General features: G+C 32.6%; 1 protein-coding gene across 1 annotated transcript in view; it reads right to left on the bottom strand.

Moving 5' to 3' along the window:
- The window catches only part of NEK7 (NIMA related kinase 7), a 149,731-nt gene that overhangs the window by 20,376 nt on the left and 103,225 nt on the right, over window positions 1–26,130 (bottom strand). Inside the window, exons 6-8 of the mRNA XM_023224704.3 lie at window positions 18,634–18,742; window positions 17,643–17,750; window positions 3,237–3,331 (exon numbers count right to left, since the gene is read on the bottom strand). Of these exons, the coding sequence (XP_023080472.1) occupies window positions 3,237–3,331; window positions 17,643–17,750; window positions 18,634–18,742 (312 nt within the window). The remainder of the gene's footprint in view (window positions 1–3,236; window positions 3,332–17,642; window positions 17,751–18,633; window positions 18,743–26,130) is intronic.

Below are 26,130 nucleotides of genomic sequence, written 5' to 3'. Positions count from 1 at the left end.
AAATCTTTGAACCGCAGCAGCAAGAATACAACACGGAGTGCCAGGCTGCCCCAAAGTCAGTCACCCTTTTCTACATGTGCTAATAAGTTTGATTTTGGAAGGACAATGTGTACATTCCCCAGACAGGCAGAGTGTGTGTGAAACACGCTAGTCCATGCTGTGCTACTCAGTGAGCGTCAGTGGGGACAGGACAAGCTGAAAATGGCTCTCATCTGTCTTCTGTGCTCCAGACAGAGCTTTAACTCCTTCAGAGCCTTGATGAGAAGGGGATGGGATTGGAAATCAAAACTGGAAAGTAGCTCAACACATTTTTATCTTGCTTATGTTTTACATAAAACGTGAACACAACTATATAGAAGTACCTTAGGAAGAGTTGTTTCACATGATGAGAAAAAAGTTAAAAAATCTGAATGCCCCAATCATATAAAACACTCTGAGAGGAAATTTCTAAAAGAACTACAATAATAATAATAATAATAATGATAATAATAGTTTTTGTTTTAAATGCAAGGACACTTTAAGATAAATGTTACCTTAAAAATACACTGTATACATAAACTATAGTCTATCTGTGTTTGCAAAACCTTAAGTAAATGTACATATATTCATTATCATATTCTAGGTGTTCATTATAGTCCTTTTCCTCGGTACTGCAGAGTGTTTAAAAAAAAAAATCTGAATGTCCCCTAAGGAGTTAAACAGGAATAGTATATTTTCATGCATCTCCTGCTTTGACAGATGAAAAATGTCAACTGTCCTGTTTTTATTTTCAAGCTTTTGCACTATTCATCTGGTTCATTAGTGCATCTCGATGCTGCCCCTGACAGCTGCTCGCCCTCTCCTCCCAGCAGCTGAATTTTTCAGGCTAATTTGATCCTCCACACTGAGACGATCGCTAGAATGATTGACTTACTCCCTGACCTCCAGGGTCTGACTTTCCTGATTAGTATTCTGGGGGTGTCGGAGGGACGAAAGCCCACTGTCTGTCTTCGGGGCTGGTGGCAGCTCTCTTTTTTTTTGAACTGTAAGCCACCAACCTACAACCCTGTAAGGATGCAATTGCTGCGCTGAACAATAAAGGAAATGTGTAAAACCTACTTTTCCATGTAAAGGTCCATGTAGCAAAAGCACAGCATCTTGATTTTAATTAGTAAAGTCTACTTTGTTGCATATCAATTAAAACTGTACTGCTAGTTTTTTTTTTTTTTTTTTTTTTTGAGGTTTCAGGAATATTTGAAAGTCTAATTTTCTGAGTTTAAAATACATTTTCAAAAAAGGCTTCCTACGTCTTCATTGTTAATAGTAATTTTTTAGTGCATACAATACAAAATACGTGATGTTATGACCAATTTTTAAAAGCCAAATGTTAGGTATTTCTATTAACAATACATTGAAACATAACTGAAAGGAGACAGAACATAAATTAAAGCTTTAGAAAAATTCTAGTTCTTCTAAAAGATTTGCATGGAGAAATCAAGAAAATGCATTGAGATGAAAACTAACGTTAGCATGATAGATACTTTAACTCAAAATCATCCACAATACATATAAGTCATGGATGTAGGATGTCCAAAGATGTTATTTTTATTTTTGTGGCATTTTAAGTCCGCCTAAAAATGGGACACCATCTCTCAAAGGCAAATTCAAAATGTGATAAATTATTTCAGTTTTGACATGAGTCTGCTAGACCTAAAATAATTATGCAAACTTCCTCTCAAAATTCAACAGAATTTTTTTTTTATGGCTAAATTTAATCTAGTTATTGGAAACCAATTTGCTGTTTACTTTTAGGGATTTGAAGAGAAAATGTTGCTTTGATAATATTAGACTATGGCCTAAAGGAATCTAAGGTTAACTAAACAGATAATATTTTAAATGTACAGAGTGACTAACTTTTAAACATTATAGTAACAATATAATCAATCCTGTTCTTGTTAGCATTGTGCTAAATTATTAACAAAATATAAAACAGTGAGCATAATTTCTTGTAATCCCATGGGCACATATAAAAACATGTTTTGTTACATTACTGACTCACAATGTTTCATAACAAAAATTATCCAAAGTATGCGTTTATTTAAGAATATTTAAAAATCCTTTCATTTTAAGTAGTTGTTAGTCACTTCAGTAGGAAGGACAAAACAAATAATTTCAGGTTCCTTAAATTAAGGAAATTTGAATCTGCAATGAATAAAATAATAAAATATCATGACATACATTTTTAAAAAGTCCAACAACACCTCCTAAAGCTGCTCTACTTCCAAGTAACGGTGGCACAATTAAAATAGATGACTTCATCATATATTTCATTTAAGTCACGAGGACAAGAGACATGAAATATATAGTAGGAAATGCATTGGTTTCTATTTATCCTCTTTAGACTTCTCTTATATACACAGAGATATGAAAATGATTCCTACACAGGGATATGAAAATGCTTCCATGTATTACATTTCCTCACTTTATTAAAACCTACTTAGACACAGACTAATTTTTAATTAACAGCTTTGACTCAAAGCCTATATTCCTAAGAACATTATCATTCAATTAAAAAAACAAAATTACAGAAGTCACTAGCTTGAGATACTTTTATATCAACACAGACGTAAAATGTGTTACTAACATGCTTTCTTTTATCCATCCAAATTATTACAGTGCACCATTTCTAGAGGACCTACCTACATGATTCCATCTTCCTTTGATAAATGATCACCAGTAGAACAAAAGAGAGAGCATTTCACTGAGCTTTACCAATACAAATTGTTACTCATGGAAACTAAATTGATAACCTAGAAGAACTATCTGTTTGCATACTATACTTAATGCTAAATAACACCTGTGTAAAAGTGAAATAAAATATTGATAAAGATATTTACTATACTTTCATATATTAAATCCAATCCATTATACCTCTCTTGTAATGCATGGATCAAGATTTACAGATGTTCAAATGTATATTTTTATAAATGCAAGATATACAGAAAGGCATTATATTAACATAAAAGTTAATGCTTTAAACTTGTCATCATAGAAACACAATTAAAAAATATATTAGACGTATAGGAATGTGTAGTTATTAAATTCCATTACACAAAGTTATTAACCCAATGAAAATTCTTCATAATTAAAAAGGTGATTCTTAAACATCCAGAAAAAAATAAGTATATACTATAAGGATAGAGGAAATATGCTAAGTAAAACTGCATCAATATTTGGAATGTATCAACATTACCTACCTCATATAGTAGACAGCCAAGAGACCAGATGTCAGATTTGAAGTTGTATCCATTTTCATGTATTCTCTCTGGAGACATGTAATAAGGCGTACCAACTGCAAAAAAACAAACCAAATAAAATAAGAGGTATATAAAAATACAGATGCAGCTGTGGTAAGAAATTACATATAAAATTTTGAATTTAAAAACATCACCAAAATAATTCATTAGGATCAGAAAGCTGTTTTTGAGAATACTAAAAACTTTTTAATTTCTTCTTTACTCCTTGATTCTTAAATAGTACATTAAAAACTGTATAAAACAATGTGGTGGGTTAAACTTTATTTCCTTTTGATCAATCCAAGAAGAATCTAGGGAGCATAACTAAGGGAAAAAAAGTAATTCTGACAAGAATACCTACTTAAATGATTCACACTGGCATTATTATTATTTTTATTTTTTTTAAAAAATATGGTTTGCATATCCCAAATAATTAAGCATAATTTAAAAATAAATAGTATTATATAACAATTTAGTAGAGTACGCACAAATAAATCATATTTGCTAACTTTTACAGAAACATCCTTTAGAACACAGTGTGGCTGTTAACAAATGATATAGCACTTGGTGCCTTACTTCCACCTTAGAAAGAATACCACAGACTTTTGTACATCAAAGGATTCTATAATAACAAATGTGAAAGGGTACTGGCATCTCTGGAAAAATGTCTTCAGTTACTGTTACTACTGAGACCTTTTAAAAGACAAGACACTCAAGATAATTTTTGTTTTTGTTTGTTTGCTTTGACGTGCTAATACTTTTTTTAATGACTGTTTTAGAAAATGCTATTAAACACTTGAAAATAAAAAGAAGCATATATGTTACACTTTGAAATGTAAAAATATTTAAGTGACTTTCAAAGTGAGTATCTTTAATTTCAAACTCAGATGGCTATTTCACCATCATTAGTCTAAGGCTTTTTGTCAAATAGAAAATCAAAGTTTAAGAACATTTAGAATCTTATTTACCTGAGGGAAAGGCTACCAAAAATATGTTGCTACACAAAGAGAAAAGGACAGTCCCCTTTTTCTATTAAGTTTCAAGATCTCCCCAGGTGTTTACTATAAATCTTAATAAGACTAACAATACTGAACAGGGGTCTTTAGTTAGAAGCAACAAAAAGATTCACACCAATAATCAAAGCACTACACTCAAAGGCAGCAGTCAGCGTGCCAAAAGAATAGATTTATAACCTAATAGTTATGTGTGGAAACTATACTAAGCTAAAGGTGGAAACATCATGTACCATGACCCATGATATCCTACCTGTATTGGAATCCATTTTTACTAATCATGGATAGCCCTAGTCAGACTGGATGAAAGAAAAGTATTTATGAAAGTGATGAAGAAAAGTTAAAAAAAAAAAGTATGCAAACAGAAGGATAAGAAATTTAAATAAAATACGAACCATTAATATATGAAAATTAATGAGACGAACTAAGATATAGATTATTTAATTGTAGCATTTACTTTGAAGACAAACAGGTAAATATGCCAATTTCTACAGTGTCAGAAAAGCAAAGAACTTTGGAAAACAGCTAGGTTTAAAGAATCTGTGTTATTACTGTGTAAAATAAATACAAGCTATCTAGCTTTGGGAGTTCTAACCACTTTCACCTGTAGTTTGCATAAGTGACACCAATTATTGGAAATATTTACACATTCTCTCCATTTAAGGAAGGATGGTAGGTACAGTTAGAATAATAAACGGGCTCTGCTCCTGGTTTCAGGACATAAAGCAAGTGACTGGCAGTGAGGAATGTGCAGAGAGAGGCTTCACGGAATCCACAGGGAGGCAACTGAAAACACTGAGGCTTGAAGGTTCAGAGTTTACCAAAAGCAAAGGTAATTTTAACCAGTAGCTCTGGGAAACCTGCTGATACATTAGGGGTTTGATATGAGTGTGAAAGATTGATGATAAGGAAAAAGACGAACAAATGCTAGCATTTTACAGAGATTAGCCCCAGCATAACACCTTAACTGCAACACAAACTGAACTCAAAGACGACCCAAGTGAAGGGAGCAGAGGAAAAGAATGATTAGGAATTCTACTAAGCTAAATTTAAAATGCAAAAAATCTTAATGTACAAAAATCCGTTTTCAGTGAGCTGCTGGAGGTCATTGCAAAAAGTTACACACTCAGTTAAGACTGATACTTTAAATTTAGATACTGATTCTTAATATTATAAATAACAAGCCTCTTTATATTAAATAAGTATGTTTTATTTCAATATTTAAACTACACATATTCATTAGTATATATTAGAATGTAAAGCTAAGGATGCTACTCACCTCTTTGATCAACATATTTCCAAGTCATATAAGATGAGTAACTTTGTATTCTGCACTATAATTATTAATTGGATAAATTCATAATTAACTGGGGAACACAGGCCTAAGAGGGAGGTTCTACTGTCTCCTGACATGCTTCCTCATATGCCCCTCCATTCTGGACAACGACTCTTACGCTGATTGACACTGAGCAAAGAGGTACAGCCCCATCACATAAACTGATTCGTCCTTACCTCTCTCTATCTAGCAGAGAGGCCTAAAAGTTTAAGTGCTCAGAAAAATTTGCAGTACATTTAAATGCAGTGATATGTTTTCAACATTTCAAAATTAATGAAGATATAATTATTTCCAAAAAACTTTTCCAGAGATTCATGACAGCTGTGTCTACGATTTCTGTTGCCTCAAGAATGTTGTGACTTCTTTTAACAGCTGTACAAGAAAAGAGAGTTATGGAGTGACATGATTAGACATTAAAATGATCATGTGAATTACTGTCCTATGTATTCAGAAGCTTGAAGTCTACAGCACATGTAATTCCACTTATCTTTCAAGAATTTATGATTGTAGGTAAAATGAGAGTATATTTTGCAATAGCAGACACTTATGCCACTTTAACCTACGGACATGAATAAAAGTAGGAAATGGATGATAACATTATAAAAAAACAGAGGCTAACATTAGAGGAAAACTAGTAACAACTAAAAATCTTACCTGACCTTTCTTTATTCTATATTAATACCACATTAAAATATACTAAGGCAGTCATCCACATGTAAAAATCCCTTTCATTACATTGACTTATTCTAGCTATATAAGAAAAGTTTTATATGGTATATACTCCATAAATATATATATTCTAATCTTTATCCTGAATAAAATGAAGACCAGTATCTACAAGTTCTGCAACATGTTTAAGAGAACCAACAAGTTCTGCTAACATGTTATTATTATGGAAGATATCACTAAATTAATAATTTTCATCAGAGCAGGTTATATACAGAATAGTTTAGCTAACATTTTAGCACTGTAATCTCTGCAAAGATTTGAATGAAAAAAGAAAACAGAATGACTGAAGCATTTTCATATGTGGTTAGCTTTGGATTGTTTTTTGTGTGTGTGCTTTTTAAACAAGGGAGGCAGCACAAAACCAGTGAAAGATAAATCTCTTTCACATCTTACATTTGCCACTAACTAGTCAGGACCATTTAACTTCTCTTTTCATTTCCTTCCCTCATCTGTAAGATAAAGTGATGAGAAAGATGAGCTGATCTCTGAGGTCCCTTTTGCTTTAAAATTCTGTAGCACTTAAAGAAACTCTACAAAAATCCATCTGGAAAATAAAATGGAAAAAAAAATAGTCCTTTTTAAACTATTACTTAGGAAAGCTGAGTGAGAGTGTTTTAAGTCAGAGAGTACAAACAAACGAACTAAGTTTAGAAATATAGTTTATTTCTCTTAGAATCAGAGTAAACTACAGACAAGAAAGCTTTGAATATTCCTTCTTGGGAAAATTAAAAGGAGACAAGTCATCTTACACCTCAGTTTGATATAAACACACACACACATACACACACACACAACTTCAGGGAATAGGACTTAATTTCCATTCTTTCCTTCATACTCATGAGTCAGCCCAGAAATTATGTTGGCAGACAGAATGGAGAGAGGGCACATTCATTTCATTGTAAGGAGTACTGAGGTCAATATAGAATGGCTGAGTAGGAGATCAATATTTCTTCTGCAAAAGACATTTATAAAATAAAATTTGTCATCTTTGAAGTGCAACTGATAACATTTAAGAGCTTTAATAATGCTGAGGTAAAACACCTAAGTATATTTTATTGTTATTGTTGCTGTGCTCCAGGTCCTGTGTTAAATGCATTCTATGTATTATCTTGCTGAATTTTAACAAAAGTTTACCATGACCTGCTGCATGGCAAACACAATTCTAAGTCCTGTGCTGACAGAAGCAAACAGGACAAATCCTTGATCTTGTGGGGCTCACAGTCCAATGAAACGGGAACTATTATAAGGTAGTTTTATGATATGTTTCAACTATTATACTGCTGTAGAGAGAAGGCATAGGAAGTCGGTCGGATAACTTGCCAAAGATCATAAAACTGGTAAGCTGTAGACTTGGAATTCAAACCCAGGTAGTTCTTGTCTCTTGCATTTAAGCAGATGGTTATTTCAGTATAACTGACCACTGTGAAATACAACTGAAAAAAATATCTGTATCTTTCCAAATTAAGAAGCAGAGAAATCTAAAAGTCACAGCATGTACATATGAAAAACGAGGAATAAGGGTCCAGGTTCAATGGGCCACATGTGAAAATTATGCTACTCTGCAGCTACGCTGATTTAAATAAATACTTGTTATGGCGGCTGGGAGGTTAAACGTGCAGTTTAAAATTAGATAATAGCTTCTTACCAGAGCAATTACTTAAGTCAATAAGGGATTGAAAGTTAAAAATAAATCAGTGAAAGCAGCCTATAGTACTGACTGAACATATGCTGCCTTTACAGCTCTAAACCACCCTGAACAACGATGGGGTATAAGCCAAAGATCTATCAAGAGGTGCTAGGAAAGGTGTGGGAAAAACAAGTATGTGACCACAGGTGGCACCTGGCACCAAAAATGAAACTGTTTTAATGCCTAGTTCAAGAACACTAATTTTCTAAGTTGAAATCAGAGGATATATCACACTTGGAAATAGTGTGGGGAACACGAATTGTACACTCAAGAGACTTCAGTGTGAAAATTCTGATATCTAGCTTGAATGATGGCCATGCATTTAATCTGCTGGCAATTTTACAAAATCAAAGAATCATTTGTCTCACTGCAAAAGGTAAACAGCAGTTCAAGCAATCCTACAAAAAACAAAAACAAGAACATAATTTCCTCCCAAGGGGTTTCAAATATTTGTTTAGCACACGGATCAATATCAGAGAGTTTTAGTTAGCTTTTTTTTTTTTTTTTTTAAAGCAAAAATCTATCTCATTTTTAGGATGTACAACAAGCACATACAAGTGAATTCACACAAACATGCAAAGAGAAAACTTTCTTTTTCTGGGAGACAATATAAAAGCAATTAAAACGTCATATCAATATGTTATTAATTTAAGTGTTTTTAAATAAACTTAAGTGTTTTTAAATAAATTTAAGTGTTTTTCTCCTTTTACTAGAACAGGCAGTCAGAGGTGAAACCCTTCACTGTATGTATTAATAAATACAATTTTGGTGTAAATAGATTTTCCTGAATAGCAGATAACTATCACCAATTACTTACATACTTTGGAGTACATAACATGTTTAGATTTTTTAACAGATTAATTATCCTAATTAAGTTTTGTTAAAATTACTTTTTATCCCCCTCTATATTCAAGTCCATGGTAGAGTAAGCCCCTGAGGAGCATGATTGTTAGTAGTGTGAGAGGCTCCTTGAGGAATACAGAAAATTTGCAAATAATTTTTTAAACAATTGCCAGTAAGCTCACAATGAAAGAAAATGATTTGTTTATAAATTTATGTTAAGCCAAGTATCGCATTTTCTCCCTTGAAAAGTAAATGTAAATTACAATGCAATAAAGTACCTATAAAGTCCTATAATAAAAATGTGAAAATTTAAAGTCAAAGTATCTCTTCAAAAAAGAAAATATTTATTTTCAGTAAATGTAAACTTCCTCTAATTTTGGAACGTCTTCTGCAGAACCTCTCTAGCTTTTTGTTTGTTTGTTTGTTTTTGTTTTGATACAGAGTCTTGCTCTGTCTGGACTGCAGGCTGGACTGCAGTGGTGCGATCCACGCCAGGCTAATTTTTTTATTTTTAGTAGAAATGGGTTTTCACCGTGTTAGCCAGGATGGTCTCGATCTCCTGACCTCATGATCTGCCTGCCTTGGCCTCCCAAAGTGCTGGGATTACAGGTGTGAGCCACTGCGCCCAGCCTAGAACCTCTCTAGCTTTTAAACAATTTCACCTAATTAGGCTTTAGAGGAGGATATGAATGTCTCCCCAGCTGTCGCATCTATTAAAATGTCTATTAAAATGGCATTACAGGCAGAAATTTTGTCTCCATGATCTTTGCCTCTTGGTGCTACACCTGTTTATGTTATGGTACTGGCAAGAGACTTTGCCGCCATAAAGGTTAAGGACTTTATAACAGGAAGATTATCCTAGATTATCAGTAAGAGATGCAACAGAAGGTGCAGGGGACATTCAAAGTGTGACAGGAACTCTCCACCACTAACTTTTAAAAGGGAGGAAGGAAGCCAGGAGTCAAGGAATGAGGGCAGCCTCTAGAAGCTGGGAATGGCCCTCAGCTCACACCCAGTGAGGAAACAAGAACCTCAGTCCTACAACACCAAAAAACTAAACTCTGCCATAATCTGAATAGACAAGAAATGGACTGAGCCTCCAGAAGTCCTGCAATCCTACAGATACCTTGATGTTAGCCTGGTCAGAGTCATATTGGACTTCTGAGCTATGGAACTGAAAAATAATACATTTCTGTTGTTTTAAGCCCCTAAGTTTTTGGTAATGTGTTAGGGCAGCAATTGAAAATAAATACAAATGTGTTAATGATTCATGCATTGCCTGGGAGAGTGAAACACTCAATTCTATGTGGTATGGACCTACCTCACACCAACGATTACATAAGGACCGAGGGTGTTAAGAGAAAAATGTATATGGTTCAAAAAAATGTTTGACTTCTAAAAGCTCACTGGATCATTTTGAGATGGTGTTTTTTTTTTGTTTTGTTTTGTTTTGTTTCTTGGTTCTCTTTTTTTGTTAGGGGTGGCAGGGCAGGAGAAGCCAATACATTCGCCAAAAGAATAATAATATGGTTAATAACGCAATGTATAAAGGTTAAAATTATGGTCCTTTGTAATTTAAATGAACTCTGGCTTGGTCACTAACTGACAGAAATCTAAACTTGATAATCATACCTATCTCAAAGAAATGCAGAATAGAAATCAGTGAATGTGCTACACAGCACTTAGTCCATATGAGTATTTGAAGCTTGATAAGTAACTATTTATTATTATAAATGTTTTACATTGACCAAAATAAGCTCTTATCAAAAGCAAGTCCAGCAGGGATAACTGCATATTTATTGATCCAGAGAAAAGTCACCAGGGATCAATACTCCAGTGAACCTCATGAATCATTCTGGATTTAAAGATAATCTCTCTGCTCAGAATTTTCCAATTTAGAAAGATATAAATTTCCTAATGGCTTACTCTTCATTCACCACTACCACCCATTCTCATTAAGAGAGTTAATTACCCTTTCATTGCAATAGCTACAAATATGTCACAAAAATAAACAAGTAGAAAAAGGATACAAACAGTATTTAAAAAAAAAAAAATCTAAATTAGGTATTTTTCCTCTATCTTAAAGCCATGGTCTATACTCACATTTCTGATTCTCCTCTTCCTGGACAAATAGGAGAATTACATTTCCCTGTCCCTTTGAGATAGTCATTGCCATGAGATCTGTTTTGGCCAACGAAATGTGAATGGAAGTAATCTGTGTTACATTCAAGCAGAAGGGCTTAATTAAGAGCCAGTAAGTGATTCTCCATGCTGTCTTCCCCTCATGGGATCACAAAAACGTATGTCGATATGAAGATAACACAAGACTGAAGCTGCCTGGAATGCCAAGTCACCACATGAAGGGATGGCAGCTACCTTAAAGATAAACATAGGTCTACAACTCACTGTGGGTGATAAAAGATTAGAACATTCTTCAGTGCTAAGCAATTGAGGAATATTTGTGTTGTTTCTTCTGGCAGCATAATCTAACCTATACTTACTGATATACTTAGTCAAATTCACCCTTTATGTGTGTGGTCTGTCTCTAAGCTTCATTCATTCAATCTGTATTTATTGAATATCTATTACGAGCAATCCCCTCTTCTAGGTATCTAGGGTACATGAGGGAACTAAATACACAAAGATCTCTGTCCTCATAAAGCTTGCATTTTAGCTGGGAGAGACAATACATACAAGGCATAGTAAGTATATTACATGGCATGTCAGAAGATACTAAGTCCTAAGGAAAAAAGAAAAATTAAAACAGGGTAAGGTTTAGGAGTTCTAGGGATGAAGCGGGGGCAGTCAGGTTCAGTATTAAATAGAGTGATCTCAGTTTTCTAATCTGTAACACTTACTGTACCCACAACACAGAGGAACAGAGGAGAAAACATGCTTTAAAATGCTCACAAATTTTTAAATGCTATACAGTACTCGTATTCATTGCCACTGTTGTTATTGTTACTATTTAGTAGCAATAGAGGATTCTCCTGGGTCACTATTACAGGAAATAAGGGAAGTTTGATATGATTTGACCAGAAATAGTATAGATTTGGAATATATAAAAATTGTTCTGGTATTCTGTTTATATGTTTAAATATTCAACGATTAAGATACTTAATCTCTTAGTAAGCTGCCTCTGGGTCAGAATGTTTATATTTGCTGAAAGGACACCTCAGAGTAAGTTAAGAAATAGAAATATACCAAAAGTATATTCTGCCTCTTGTGATACGAGAAAATTTATTACTTGATTGCCATGTTCCAATTTCACAAGTTTTGGTGAAATTTTAGCTTTCAGTCTAAAACAGCCACTTCTTTAGAAATATCAGCTAAAGTTACGGGAGGACAGATGGCCATGAAGACAGGTTTTGATATCCTAGAGGTCTATTTCTTGTTTACTTCTGAATCTTGAAGCAGTAATAGTAGTCAATTCTAGGAGAGAGAGCAAACTATGTCTTCATATGTAGGTTCCTAAGCAATGTAACAAAGCTGAACATAGTACTTCTAGATCTAATAAAACAAATCAGAAAACAGTATAAAGTAAGAAAAAATGCCACAAGGAACTGACATAATGAAAAAACAGACTGCATGTGAGCGTAAATCCAGACTAGGAAGTCACAGACCTACCCACTATCTTCTAGCTATTTACGTTTCCCTGCTTCGTTTTCTCAACTTTAGAATACAAACAGCTCATGTACGTCGTTCACATGTATGTGTAAGGATTTTAGAGAGTTGAATGATTTGTAAACTGTAAAGAACTGTGATAAATGTTATCATACCCCTCTGGAAGCACAAGGAGCAGTATAAATGAGTAATTTATGATTGACCCATTCAACTGGCCAGATAACAAGTCTGGAGAATGTCCAAAAGTAGGTAGAAAATGGGAATTAGCCTTTAAGTAAATGAAACAGCATGAAGGCGCTGCAGACCTAGACCAACGTTTTCCAAATTGTGGGTCATACAACCCATTAATGAGTTGTGAAATCAATTTAGTGGGCTGAAACCAGTGGGATTTCTAGCGAAATAAAATAGAACAGACAATATCAGAATGTAATGCAGTTGCATCATTGTCAAGAAATTTGAAAGTCACTGACACACACTATTAGAAAGCTTAAGAAAGTTGTGCCCTCATTATAAATTTTAAAGATGCAGATACAGATAAGTTTCTTAACATATATTTTTATAAGGTTGACAAAAACAAGGCAAAATTCGTAAGTGTGTGTGTGTGTGTGTGTATATATATATATATATATATATATATATATAATATATCCTACAATTAGTCTCCCTAGTCACACCTCCAACCAAATTAATACAAAAACAACAAATGAAAATCTTCCTTAACATAATTTCATGTAAAAACAAAAGTGAAGGTGGGAGGAGGATAAGGAGACCAAAAAAACCAAACAACTGTTTAGATCACAGATCACAGGCAGTGTAAACATTTTGTTCTATGGGCTAATGAATTCCAATGTGGTGTACTCTGCTCAGTTCTGGGTAGCATATACTAAGGGGTACTCTGAGAGGAAAAGATGCAGGCTCTCAGGACACAGAAGACCCTGAAAATAGAACACTATCCTGGGAATGCTTAGCCCAAAGAAGAACGAAGAGGTTTGTGGCTGCTGCCTTCAACCCAGATTACATCGCTCTCCTCATTACATTTAACCTTGTGAAAGCTTGCCACTGCACTTAGAATAAAATGTGAATTGCTCCTACATCCAGCCCTGTCTTTTCTTCACTCAGTTCCAGCAGACAGAGCTTATCCTGTATCCACCCTTTGTACGAAATGCTCTTCAGTCTACCTGGGACATTATTTCATAGCTGCCCCTTTTACATCCTTTGCATCTCAGTTCAAATATCACCTTCTCAGAGGGGACTTGCTCCATCTCACCCTCTCCAAATTAGTTCCCCAACTGGCCATTTGCTGTCATATCACTAATAATTCATCTAAGTTTTTTGTTTGCTTTATTATCTATTTCCTCCCACCATAAGGTAAGCTCCCTGAGGACAAGGACTTGTCTTGCTCAGGCTACATTCCTTGTCTCTAGAATAGCACCCGCATATAATAGGTTTTTGAATCAATCAGTTCAGGCAGAATAAATAAATTGTACATGGAGAACTCCTTCTCTACTTCCTCCTTTCTTTTTCTGCATCTTCATCACTTCACCACCACCATAAGCAATTGAACATTTATACAGTTTATTACAGTGTTAAGAAAACACTTGCATTCATTGGTCAGGAATTGTTTGGTCAGGAATTGTTTAGGAGTTAAGGGACAACATAGGATGGTTATTACCTGCATTTCTAGTTTTATAAATCCAGACACTGAGTTTTAGAAAAGTTAATAAATGGCTTGATAAAGGTCCCACAGAGCATGCAAATCCCAGCGTTCATTCTTTCAGAAGAAAGCAAGAGGAAAAACATAGCTGGCACATCATGAGCTGGGGAGATACAGTCAGTCAATAATCAGAGTGGAAAGTTAGAGGACACCAAACTGTAAAGGGCGCTGAATGCCAGGTCAAGGACCTTGTATGACATTCTTCAGGCAACAGGCAACCAAGGAGGATTTTGAGGAAAGTAACACAATCAGATAGTGTCTCTGAGGAAGATACGTCTAGTGGAAACATACAGAATGGATTATGAAGAAAAATATCAGAAACAAAAGAGGGTAATCTCCTAGTCCAAATGTGAAGTAATTATAGCGTAAGGAGGAGGGAATGAGGGAATGGAAAGTAGAGATATTTTGAGACAATGTATGTGGTGGTAGCAGGGAGGAAGTAGAAAAACAGGTGAAGACCTGTTAGGATATTTTTCAGTTTTGAAGATCTGAACATAGTTTGAACATGCAGCAATATCAGATTTAGTATTTGCAATTCTCAATCCTTACATTAAAGGAATTACTACTATGCTGTCATACTTTTAAGAATTGGTTCTGAAAACTAATTGGAAATGTGGCCACCTATATGATTTTATTTGCTACAGAAGACAGAACTACAGGTTTTATTGTATGTTGATTTATCATGGAATCAAAAGATACAAATAAGAGACACCAAATGAATAGACAATTGAAAATGCAAAGACTTGCCAATCTCTTAAGGATTGTTAAATACAAACATAGTTTTTGGAAGTGCACAATCCTATTAATGAATTAAAATAAGTTAAAACCATATCTTGATTTTTCAACAAAAATGTATTTTGAAAATATAAATGCGTAAGACGTTTTTAAGATCCTATATATCTTTGCATTTTAAAATTAAATTTCTGAAAATACCTCCTTCCCAACGTTAAAAGAAATTTGGCTCCAGTACAAACTTTGTTTAAAGTAAACTTATGTAGATTTTTCCTTATGAACTACATAGAGATCTCATTTATTTATAGTTTCACTGAAAAGTATACCTGCTCTATGGATGAATCATGCCCTATAGATTGTATCCTCAGTAAAACTAAAAAATTAATCAACATACAATAAAATCTATAGTTCTTTTGTGTTTCCTATAAGCAAAACAAATTTGCATAGGTCACCACTTTTTCAATTACTTTGCAGTGCCAACTCTGAGAAGAAAACTTAAATTTGCTCTTAAAAATATATGACAACATAGCAGAGTAATACAAGTAAAAATTAGGGTCAATTTGTCATCAAGAATGTCTGTCAGGATTTCTATCCTTGCTATTTTATATATAGTATGTTAGCAGAGAATTTTTCTTGATTCTTCTAAGTAGGATTTTTACGGGGTCCAAAGAGCCTTAGTAGACTAGAGTCCAAATTTTAATTATTTGTATATAATATACTGTGCTTAATGAACTTTAGTTTTAAACAATCAAAATCTTCAGTTCACAGAGAAGACAAGAAGGGATAATGGAAATTTTCTTATTTTAAGGATATATTTTTTTCTCAAAATAATATGTAAAACAAAAAATACTTGTGAAAAAATTAATATTCTATGATTCATCCATTAAGAAAACAGTCTTATTTCTATTTTTTCACTGCTCTATTTCAGGTATGTCTTAGAATACTTAGTAATTATGGGCATGAGCATATATTTCATTTATTTATAATGTGTATACATACACACATTTATATATATAACAATATATTATATAAATATACATAATGTTTATATATTACACATATATAATTACATGACCTTAGGTGAGTTGGTTTTGATAAAACTTGGCATTAGAAACTCATAATGAATTATTAAATCTGTTAAAATTAATTTTACTCCATAATTTCTACTAGCAGATCACCTCAATTTGGAGATGCATATATGTTCTTAAATTCTGTTTAGAACTTTTACAAGAGGCAGTATCAGGCAAATCAAACAAAACAAAACTGGGTTTCATATAATAACACTGGATCCTTTGGGCTGGATGACTACAGCAGGCTCAGAGACAGTCTGCAAAGCAGCATGTAAACAACACACGTGTGTGCATGAGCAGGGGAATGTGCAGGTGTGTGTATGTAATTGTAGCCTGGCATTTCTATCTAAACTAGTGACAGAATGCTTTTATGACATTCTTCTATTCAGATGAGTAACATAAAGTGAAAACATGTTGTCTACTAGTGACAAATGGCACTGGCTTGAAACAGTCTAAGGTTTGTTTTCTCTATAGAAATCCTCCACTCTCAACTTTCCCAATAAAACTTTATTAAAGTGCTAGGCAAATTATATGCACGTCTTATGGAATTCCATGTCAAATTTCTTTATTCAGGAAAAATCACAATGCTCTATAAAAATAAATGTGAAGTGAAAGGAGAAAAACCTATGTTATTCAGCATCAGTGCGAAATTTCATTTTCTCAAAATACTTGACAAAATTGAAATCCCGTTAAAAATGCAAAGCATTATCTTTCCAACACTCTTGAAATTAGGATACAATATTTTGTAATTCAGCGAATATTGAGTACTTATTTACGTTTCAGGTACTGTTTTATAAATATAGAAAAATTCGATGACAGGTTCAAGGCCACACAGAATCTTAGGTAACAAAGCCGGGAAAACTCAAAAACTAGTCAATTAATTCAGATGTTCATTTCACTACTTTGTTATTTAGTATAACTTATTTATTCCTCATCAGGACATTTAAAAGGTTTTTATTTCATATCTCAAAACAATTTTATAAAAAAAAATAGCTTTCAATGAAATTATGACACCAAAGATGAGCACCATTAAATCAAAGCCAACTTATTTTTAACATAACTTTTACTTAATTCTGATTGTCACCATTTGATCTAAGTCCTGTATTTACAAGGAGAATATGATTTGAGGAGTTTTAAGATAAGCCCTATCACTCCTTTTAAGTTACCCAATTTAAAAATTATCTCTTCTAGTAATTTCCATTATTTCTAAACAACAACACTCAAAACCATGTATGTTATTTTAATAAATAAAAATTTACAAACTACTATTGTATTTTTAAATAGTTCGGTGAAGTCTTCCAAGAGACAGCTTAATCACCATATTATCTATTATTAAATGTAGAATAAAAGGACTTTTCTATGGCAATAGTTACACCAGATTTATCAGCATTTTTTTTTTAACTCAATGTCTGCCTGAGGTCAAGTTGACAGAAGTATCCAACTGTCATATTAGAGGAAACCTTATACCTAATAGAGAGTTGCAGGCATCTGTTCAGGATCTGGTGATTTTTTAAATAGTTTTATTAAGAATGTAAGAGCTGGCATGTAATTGGTACACCTCTTACCTTCTAATGACACATACGCAAAGTAACTGAATGAAATTATATTGTGGCTCTTACCTAAAGAATGTGCAGCTGTGGTTTTTGAGCTGAAAAACCGGCCAAGCCCAAGATCTCCAAGTTTTACCACCCCAGTGGCTGTAATGAACACATTAGCTGGTTTTATATCTGTGAATAAAGGAAGGGATCAGGTAAAAGATGATAGACATTTTAGAAATTTTAAAGGAATTAAGAACTACATTTCATGATAGAATTTAAAATTTATTTTAATCATGAAAGTTTGAATTATGGACCAATTAGTTTACTTTGAATAATTCTGATATATCCTAATACCCAGAAGTTCTCGATTCTCTGATAGACAGCTAATCATCAATGCACTATGATGAACATGATTATTAATTTCTATTTCAAATGCATTTTGTTTTCCATTTTCAAAAACCTGTGAAATTCGAAGTACAAAATACATGTGTCCTTTTGATATCAATTTTAAATAAAATATCTTACTAAAGATTAACGTATTGGTAGATTTGCATAAAATATAAAACCATAGCACTATTAGCCATATAATTATTTACTTAGATGGCTTTAAAAATCTTAATTGCATAAATGAATTGTATTAAAATTTTTCACACTTCAGTATCAGTGGTTCAATTACTTATTGATGTAATCTTAACATACTCTGCTCAACCACTTGACTGATAAGAATGCTGAGCTAATACTGAATATTAAAAATCTAAGTGGTTATGATATACATTGTTTAATTGAAGAAACAAAAAACTCTTCCTTAAATATATTTGATTGCTGTCTTCTCTTTATCAACAGCATCTTACTGGTTAGTAAGATGCTCCTAAGAGTCAAGCAGAAGATTAATTTACATTCTTATTTAAAATCAAGTAGTGGTTTATTTAAGGGTTTAACATTCTAGCACAATTATAATTTGAAAATAATGATCTGAAAAAGTATGGTATTACGTAATGACTGGAAGACATTTACTTTAAAGAACTTATATCATTTAAAACAAGATTAAAAGTTCTTAATGATTTTATCTTACCTCTATGCATGACTCTTCGAGAATGCATGTGTTCCAATGCACTGCAAAGCTGAACAAAGTACTTCCAAACAGTTCTTTCAGGAATTAGCCTCTTTTGCTTCTTAAAATGCTTTTTGAAAATTAAAAATAAGAATTATAAAAACTAAAATTTCTCAAGACTGGATTCTGATAGGAAAAAAATCTGTAAGTCAGAAAAACACCTAATTTTATCTACCATTATCAGCTGAAAAGCATATGATCTTTATACTGAAATGATTCCAAGAATTTTATCTGACATAATGGCTTAAGTTTTTTCCTATTATAACTAAGGTTGGCGGAAACTGTATAATGGTACATTTTTGGGATGTCCCACTATTTCAAAAAATTAACATCTAAAACAATTTCTTGTCTTAAAAGAAGAGCCAGAATAAAAAAGTCTAGATACATGTACGTAATTATGTTCATTAAAAGACAATTCTTCTCCTGGCAGAAGGTTTCACTACAGAATTCCTTTTAAATACTGAACCACCCTGGTGATTTGAAATATCACAATTTATTAAAAGTTAAATAAATAAAAGGAATTTATGTAGAAAGTTTTCATGAATATTTCTACTGTACAATGCAAGTCAAACTTGTACTCTGCTTTGAATGAATGAAACTAAACTCCATGGAAGAAAAACCTTACAAGAATGCCCAGGCAAAAAGCTGACAGCACCAACAGGCTACTTAGGAGAGGGGTTGTTGCACATAAGAGGGCAAATACTACAATAATTGTAAAACCAGAGGTACTTATTTATGCTCATTTTTTCTACAATAAATCTGCTAGAAGACTACACTAATAATATATTACTTCAAGGACAAAGTTCTTAGCTTTGTTAAGACTTACAAAGATTCTATACATAAAAATTATTTTTCAAAAACAAAATGCAAGTGGTTTCCCATTTAACAATACTTATAAATAACCAACATGAATATTGCATTTTAATTGGTTTCCATAAAATTTTCTAATAATTTTAACTGTTTTAAAATATATATATTAAAATTTAAATATGTACTTTAATGCAATTTATCCAAAGATATCCAAAGATATTTTGAGAAGTCCAACTAAATTGTTTTGTTATTGAATACTTGAGAAAATTCTAAAACAGCTACCTTTCAGTTTTTACACCACTGACCAGCTGAGGGCAGGCTGAATGGAAAAACAGTACAGGAAATCCACTGATATCCCTACTTCATACTGAGCAAAAAATTATATCTACTGTCTCATACGTACTCAACGTATGCACCAAAGGATAAATCTTTAAGGAAAAGCTAGTAATCTTAGGTTAATCTTTCTTATAACACATACTACAGAAATAAATTTATTAGCAATTTCAATAGCTATTACATCAGTAACATTACATCCCAAAGAATAAAAAACAACTAGATGACCAGGTAATTAAAAAGCAAATCAGGGTCTTACTAAAATGTTAGAAACCTCCCATATCATGTTTCAAGACTATGTCTTTTTAATTGCAGACTGTGTCAACATCAGTTTTCATTCAAAGGGGGTAATGCTGCAAAATCAGTTCTTTACACATAATTTTCTTTCAGACTTGGAATGAGTCCAAATAAACCCTGTATATATGTGCTCTCCCTGATGCTGGATTAGCATATCAGAGGACTGTTTGATGTCAACAGGAAGATGGGGACCAGGTTTCTTTTCATTCAAAAATAAATATACCATATCATGTACATATCAGACCATGAAAACAAATTTTTATGCTTTATACAGATTTTGAAATCATCATAATTATAATGTAGTTGGAAGTTTGCTTTTTAAATACCATTATAAAAAAGAAATCAAACTAAAAGAAAAGGCATAATTTAAAAATTGCCCCCAAATTGCACAATAGGGAAGATAAGATGTTACCAGACCAAGATGATCTGATTATTTTTATGTTTTTGTATTCTTTGAGACTGTAGCTTACAAGTTAAAACTGATGACAATAAGCTGAATTCAATATAATACTACTCAGAATGACCTGGTAAGAGTTAAGTATCCAAATTAGTTATAGGCCATTGAAGAATAACATGAATTTGATTTTTTCATAAAATAAAGGCAGTTTCATTATGCCATTAGTATCTCTCATTATTTTTAATAAATGTCTGCTTAAACATATGTGGTTTTTAAACCATTCCTTAAGTATAGGGTTTTTTGGGTTTTGTTTTTTTGTTGTTTTTCGAGAAAACCAACACTTAAAATGAGAAGAGCCTGTCTGTTCTGATGGTGGCACTGTTGGCTATCTCTTAAAAGAGGATGAACGGCAAAAAGGCAATGCAAATTTGAATTATTTTTACTATGGGTAAAATGTATATTAGCACTACAAAATAGGAACTTCTACAAAGCCAAAGAAATAAAAAAAAAAAGAAAGAACAACCTTCTCTTAAAATTTATTCTAATAAACACATATCTTCTTAAAAGTTAATTATCTAGCCAATGAGCATTATTGTTTGAAAATCTTGTTTTCTCTTGAAAAAAGTCAGCTCTATATAAATGATTAGCTCTGATTTAAAAAAAAAAATCTAATGCCAACATGTAAAAAGTAAAAATGTACATATATTTGTTATATAGCAAGTTTTTAATATAGCAATAAATAATGTAACCAATACATCTAAAAGTTGGAACCAATATAAATATTTATAAGAAAATGAAAGAATATGTGACAGGGTGCTTTTACCATATTTATGCTATGAAATAGAATTGCAACTTTTTTTTATAGTTGAAAATAAAGTAACCAAAAATTTATGGGCAGGCAAAAATCAACACCCATATATACCTGATCATTTGGACATAATTTTGTTTAGTCTTTTTTTTTTTAAGTAGGCTAGTCTTTTCTCTATGCAAATCTTCAAATACTAGTTACTTTAAAAGCACCTTTTCTACTGTTATCAAAATTATTCAAATAAATACTGGGTATTATTCAAATAGAAAAATCAGACGTGACAAAAAGTTAATCAATTTACATACAAAATGTATGTATATACAAACATCAGATTATATTATTTCTGACTTATGTGTAAGAAGATCACCAACATTTCACTTAGGTGAAGTTCAGCATTATCTGGTAAAACCCATCTGCATCACCATCTAAGTGATTTATATTAATATAAAAAGGGCTACAGCTGATCCAAGCTGTTTCCTTTCAAAGATTTTGGGAAAATAGTCACATCTTAATAGATACACTCTTTTTAAAATTATTAATCTCCAAACACCCTACTACAAATTAAATGACCAAGATCAAATCCAATTACATAGTGGACACTGAATATCTAAGTACCATTTTTGAACTCCATTGGGTAACTTGGTTCCTGCATTCTAGACATTACAATTCCAAGTAGAATATACACTGTTTATTTCTGAATTATAGAATTATAATATTCTTCCTCAAGAAATCTCAGGAAAAGCTTCAATGATATTACCCAGCATAACCTCAGCAACAGAGAAAGAATAGAAAATGATCTTATTTTTACAAAAAAAACTATTATTCTCTGTGGCATATCAAAACATTTAAGCACACAGTTTGACATGTTAATCTTTAAAAGAGAAAATTTTAGGCAAAATATCTGGAACTATCAGGGTCAGCTTCATGGGCAGGAAACCTGTATGCAGGTCTGGCACTTGGTTTAAAGCCCTGTTACTGCCATTTTAAAAATTTTTAATTTTTAACAAAGGGACTTGCAATTGTGTAGCCAATCCAGGGAAGCATACACTAAGCATCCTTTAGAAATGTACTGCTGTGGTTAAAAAAATAAAAAACAAAACAAAACAAAACAAAATGCAATCCTGGTGTGCAAGGTGTGTTTGAAGAGGATTAGGAAAAATGTTAATTAAATGATGAGAAATAATGAAGTTATAAGAGAACTGGAATTACAGGCACCAGCTGCTCTCCATTTCTTTCAAGTATCTAGTAAGAGGAAGTAAGTGATTTATGTTAAATATAAGGAAACATTTCCTGCTTGGATTGTTGTCAAATGTTTAAATGTGCCACTAACACAATCCATATCCATCTTATAATAATAGACCTGATTATAAGGTTTGACAGTAACAGGTTGTGCGACCTTGAACAAACCATTTAACCTTGATGGGTCTCAGCTTCCTAGTTTGGAGATGATCTATGAAGTTTCCACCACTTCTGAAATATAATCTATGGGTCTACAGTCTTAGTTTCAAATGAAACAGAAATAATAAATGTCTGTTTGGCACATTTCATACTTAAAAATAATAGTTTCCTGGTATGCCTTATCCTTCATATATCCAATTAGTAACAACGAAAAAACCTCAGAGATTCCTACTAGTCCATTTAATACTATAAAAGGTCTTAACATGAGATGACAAGTAGTTAGAGTTCTTTGTTATAAGCTTGTAATTAGGTCAAACGTTTACTATCAGAGGGGATGTTCCCAAACACAGCACTGCAATTATAATGCAATTTTTTAAGACTATACTTTGTCATGGTTATTTCAAAGAATCAAACGCACAAATACTGGGTGATGAAAAAGGATGCTTCTGGAAGTACAATGGGCAGTGCTAAGTGTGATATTTTTATTAATCTTTCTATGGAAACATTTTTCTTTGGAAGGTACAATGAGGTATCAACAAACTAAACTTTACAAATATTTGCTATACACAATTGTGGAAAATTATATAAAATTAAAATTTTGGTATGTAATACTAATTTACAGTGTATAGGTATTTTCTCTCTTGGCACACTGAATAAAATTCAGATACTTTAAGTTGCATTAGAAGGTATAAAGTAGAATGGGCCTTACAGTCATGAGATCACTGAGAATACTTATTACTAGCATCTCATTTTATCTTCTTATCCAAGGTCTCCTAGTCTTTGTCTTTTCCTGTAATGTTTGAAAATCTATTAAGAGTGCTAAGCTGTTTTTAGATTATAACAGAATATAAATATAATCAATTGATTCCCAAAAGTTAAAATTATGCAGGTTATTAATGCAAGCCAAAAATATATTTCATCTTAGGGTAGAAAATGTGAAACAGAAAATATTTTTCTGGAGCAATTACACCTTGAGGGCAAAAAAACCTCTTAAATTATTTAGCAAACCAGAAAAATAAGTACTCATAAAGTCACAAAACTTCCCCAAAACAGTTGCCTCCTGAAAACTGGTACATCAATATCAAGGAACTTATGTAGGATATTAAAAAACTAAAAGATCAACAATAAAAACACACAAATGCAATAGAATTACTACAAAGAATGGTCCCTGCATTGCTGCCATGTGAATAATTCTTAAGAGAAGTTTCCACATTACTAAAACTGATAAGAAAATACTTGGAAATACTTAAAATGTTTTCTCTATTGCATCAGAGTACTAGTGATGAAGTGAGATTAAAAAGAATAGTCGGTCAGTCTTAGAGGAGACAAGGTCACAAAGAGAAACAGAAATATTTCCCTGTTTAATAAATTCTGTCTTGCTATGTTATACTAGACAACACTAAGAGTTGAACAGATAGTTTAATTTTCATAATGAACAAAGAAAACACAGCAGAACAGTAAAAGTATCTCAATTGAAATCTAAAGAAAAGAAATTAAGATGCTTAACATAATGGTGTCTGAACCCTTATCCTTACTTAAGTGTCTACAGTTACCAAAATTACTGCTCACGATGCTATTACATGGTTTACAAAAGGGAGTTTTATGTCACTATCATCTTCAAATGTAAGGAGCAATAAGCTCCTTCAAAATTATTTTCAATTTTTTTCCAAGCAAACAGAGTTCAAAGTTCATATACCACCTTTTATGTATGCTCACAGAATTAAATAATGGTCATTTCGTGGTATAAGGTGTTCAATTTCCTAAAATCTCTAAGTTCTATACTGCTTCAATTTCAAACTACTTAAGTATCAAGGAAAACACAAGTGATATTTTATCAGTAACATTGCTCTTTAAAAAAATTCTATATAACACACCTACATATACATACCATATGTAGACAAAAATTTATACAGATATAGACACATAGATGTACATATATCATATATAGGTACCCAAGTAAATGTAGCTATGCGTGTGTATATATATAAAATATATATTTTTAATTTATATATATAAAATAATATTCAATCCTCTGTAGTTTTTTTCAGATAGCGCTACTAACTTGTAACCTTAGGACTTCAGAATAATTCTAAAATGAAATATAAGACAGATGACGATCTTATACAAAAGACTTAGTGAGAAACTGCATTTGGAATCACTGGCAGTTCTCATAATTGTCTGACATGGGCTATACACTTTGTCCAGACGCTGAAATGGAAAGTGTAGGTATCCCGGTAAACAATAAATCAGAGTTATCAAAGAGAGATGGGACTGCTGGGAAACCTTTATTGCTTTAAGGATCCAAAGGCCAAGAGTGTAAAAGATATTTCAAAGTGATTTTATTTCCAATACAACCTCTACATTTGGATAAGTACAAATAAAAATGTGTCTGCAAATGTAAAAACAGCTAAACCAAGTAGGTGAACAAGATTTTTAAGTTATAGTATTTGAAAATAAGTTATCTCCAAAACATGGTTGACATTCTAGCTAATTTATTAATGTCTGCCATAAGCAGAATTCTAAGACGTACCTCACTCCCCCAAATTCTCAAGTCCTGTTGTATAATCCCACTCTCTTGAATGTGAGTAGGACATGTGAATATTATGAATTACTCTTCCCACTTTATATGATGTTATATAGAAGAAGGGATTTTGCAGATGTAATTAAGGTCCCTAATCAGCTGACTTTGAGTTAATCAAGAAGGACATTAGCCTGAGTAGTCATGACCTAATTGGGTGAGCCATTCAAAAACATCCAGAGAGATCTGAACCCAGAGAAATTCTCCTGCTGGTCTTAAGGGAACACAATGGCAGGTTGTGGAGACAAATGGGGCAGAAAACGGCCAGCGGCCTCAAGAACCTAAGGATACCCCCAGGTGACAACCAGAAGGGAAACAGGAACTTTAGCCATACAACTTCAAGGATCTGAATTCCCCCAAAAAACAGTGAACATGGAGTAAGACCCTGAACCTCAAGTGAGCTCACAGCACCAGATGGCACCTTGATTTCAATTTTCTAAGACCTTCAGCAGAGAACCCATTAATCCTGATCCACAGGAATCTAGAGTTAATAAATTTGTGTTGCTTAAAGCTGCTAAATTTGTGGTAATTTGCTATGCAGCAATAAAAAATTAATACAAAATACAACTGTAAACACATGAAAAATCAATATGTAAAATTAATTTTATGTATATATAAACAAAAGGAGTTTTAAGGCTCTTAGCAAATTTAGAAGGAATGACCTACAGGTGGAACAAGGTAGAAAACACAAAGTCAGCAATCTAAGAAGATAGCCTATACCTAAATATCCTAGAAATAAGAAACGATGGTCTTATTTATTTATTTTGTGCAGTGTCAAACTCCTGGCAGAAAACAGACATCCATTTAAATTATTTGTATTGCATATTTAACTAAAAA

Source organism: Piliocolobus tephrosceles, chromosome 1 (genome assembly GCF_002776525.5).
Source record: "Piliocolobus tephrosceles isolate RC106 chromosome 1, ASM277652v3, whole genome shotgun sequence".
NCBI classification, from domain to species: domain Eukaryota; kingdom Metazoa; phylum Chordata; class Mammalia; order Primates; family Cercopithecidae; genus Piliocolobus; species Piliocolobus tephrosceles.
This window is presented reverse-complemented; position numbering and strand designations above follow the sequence as displayed.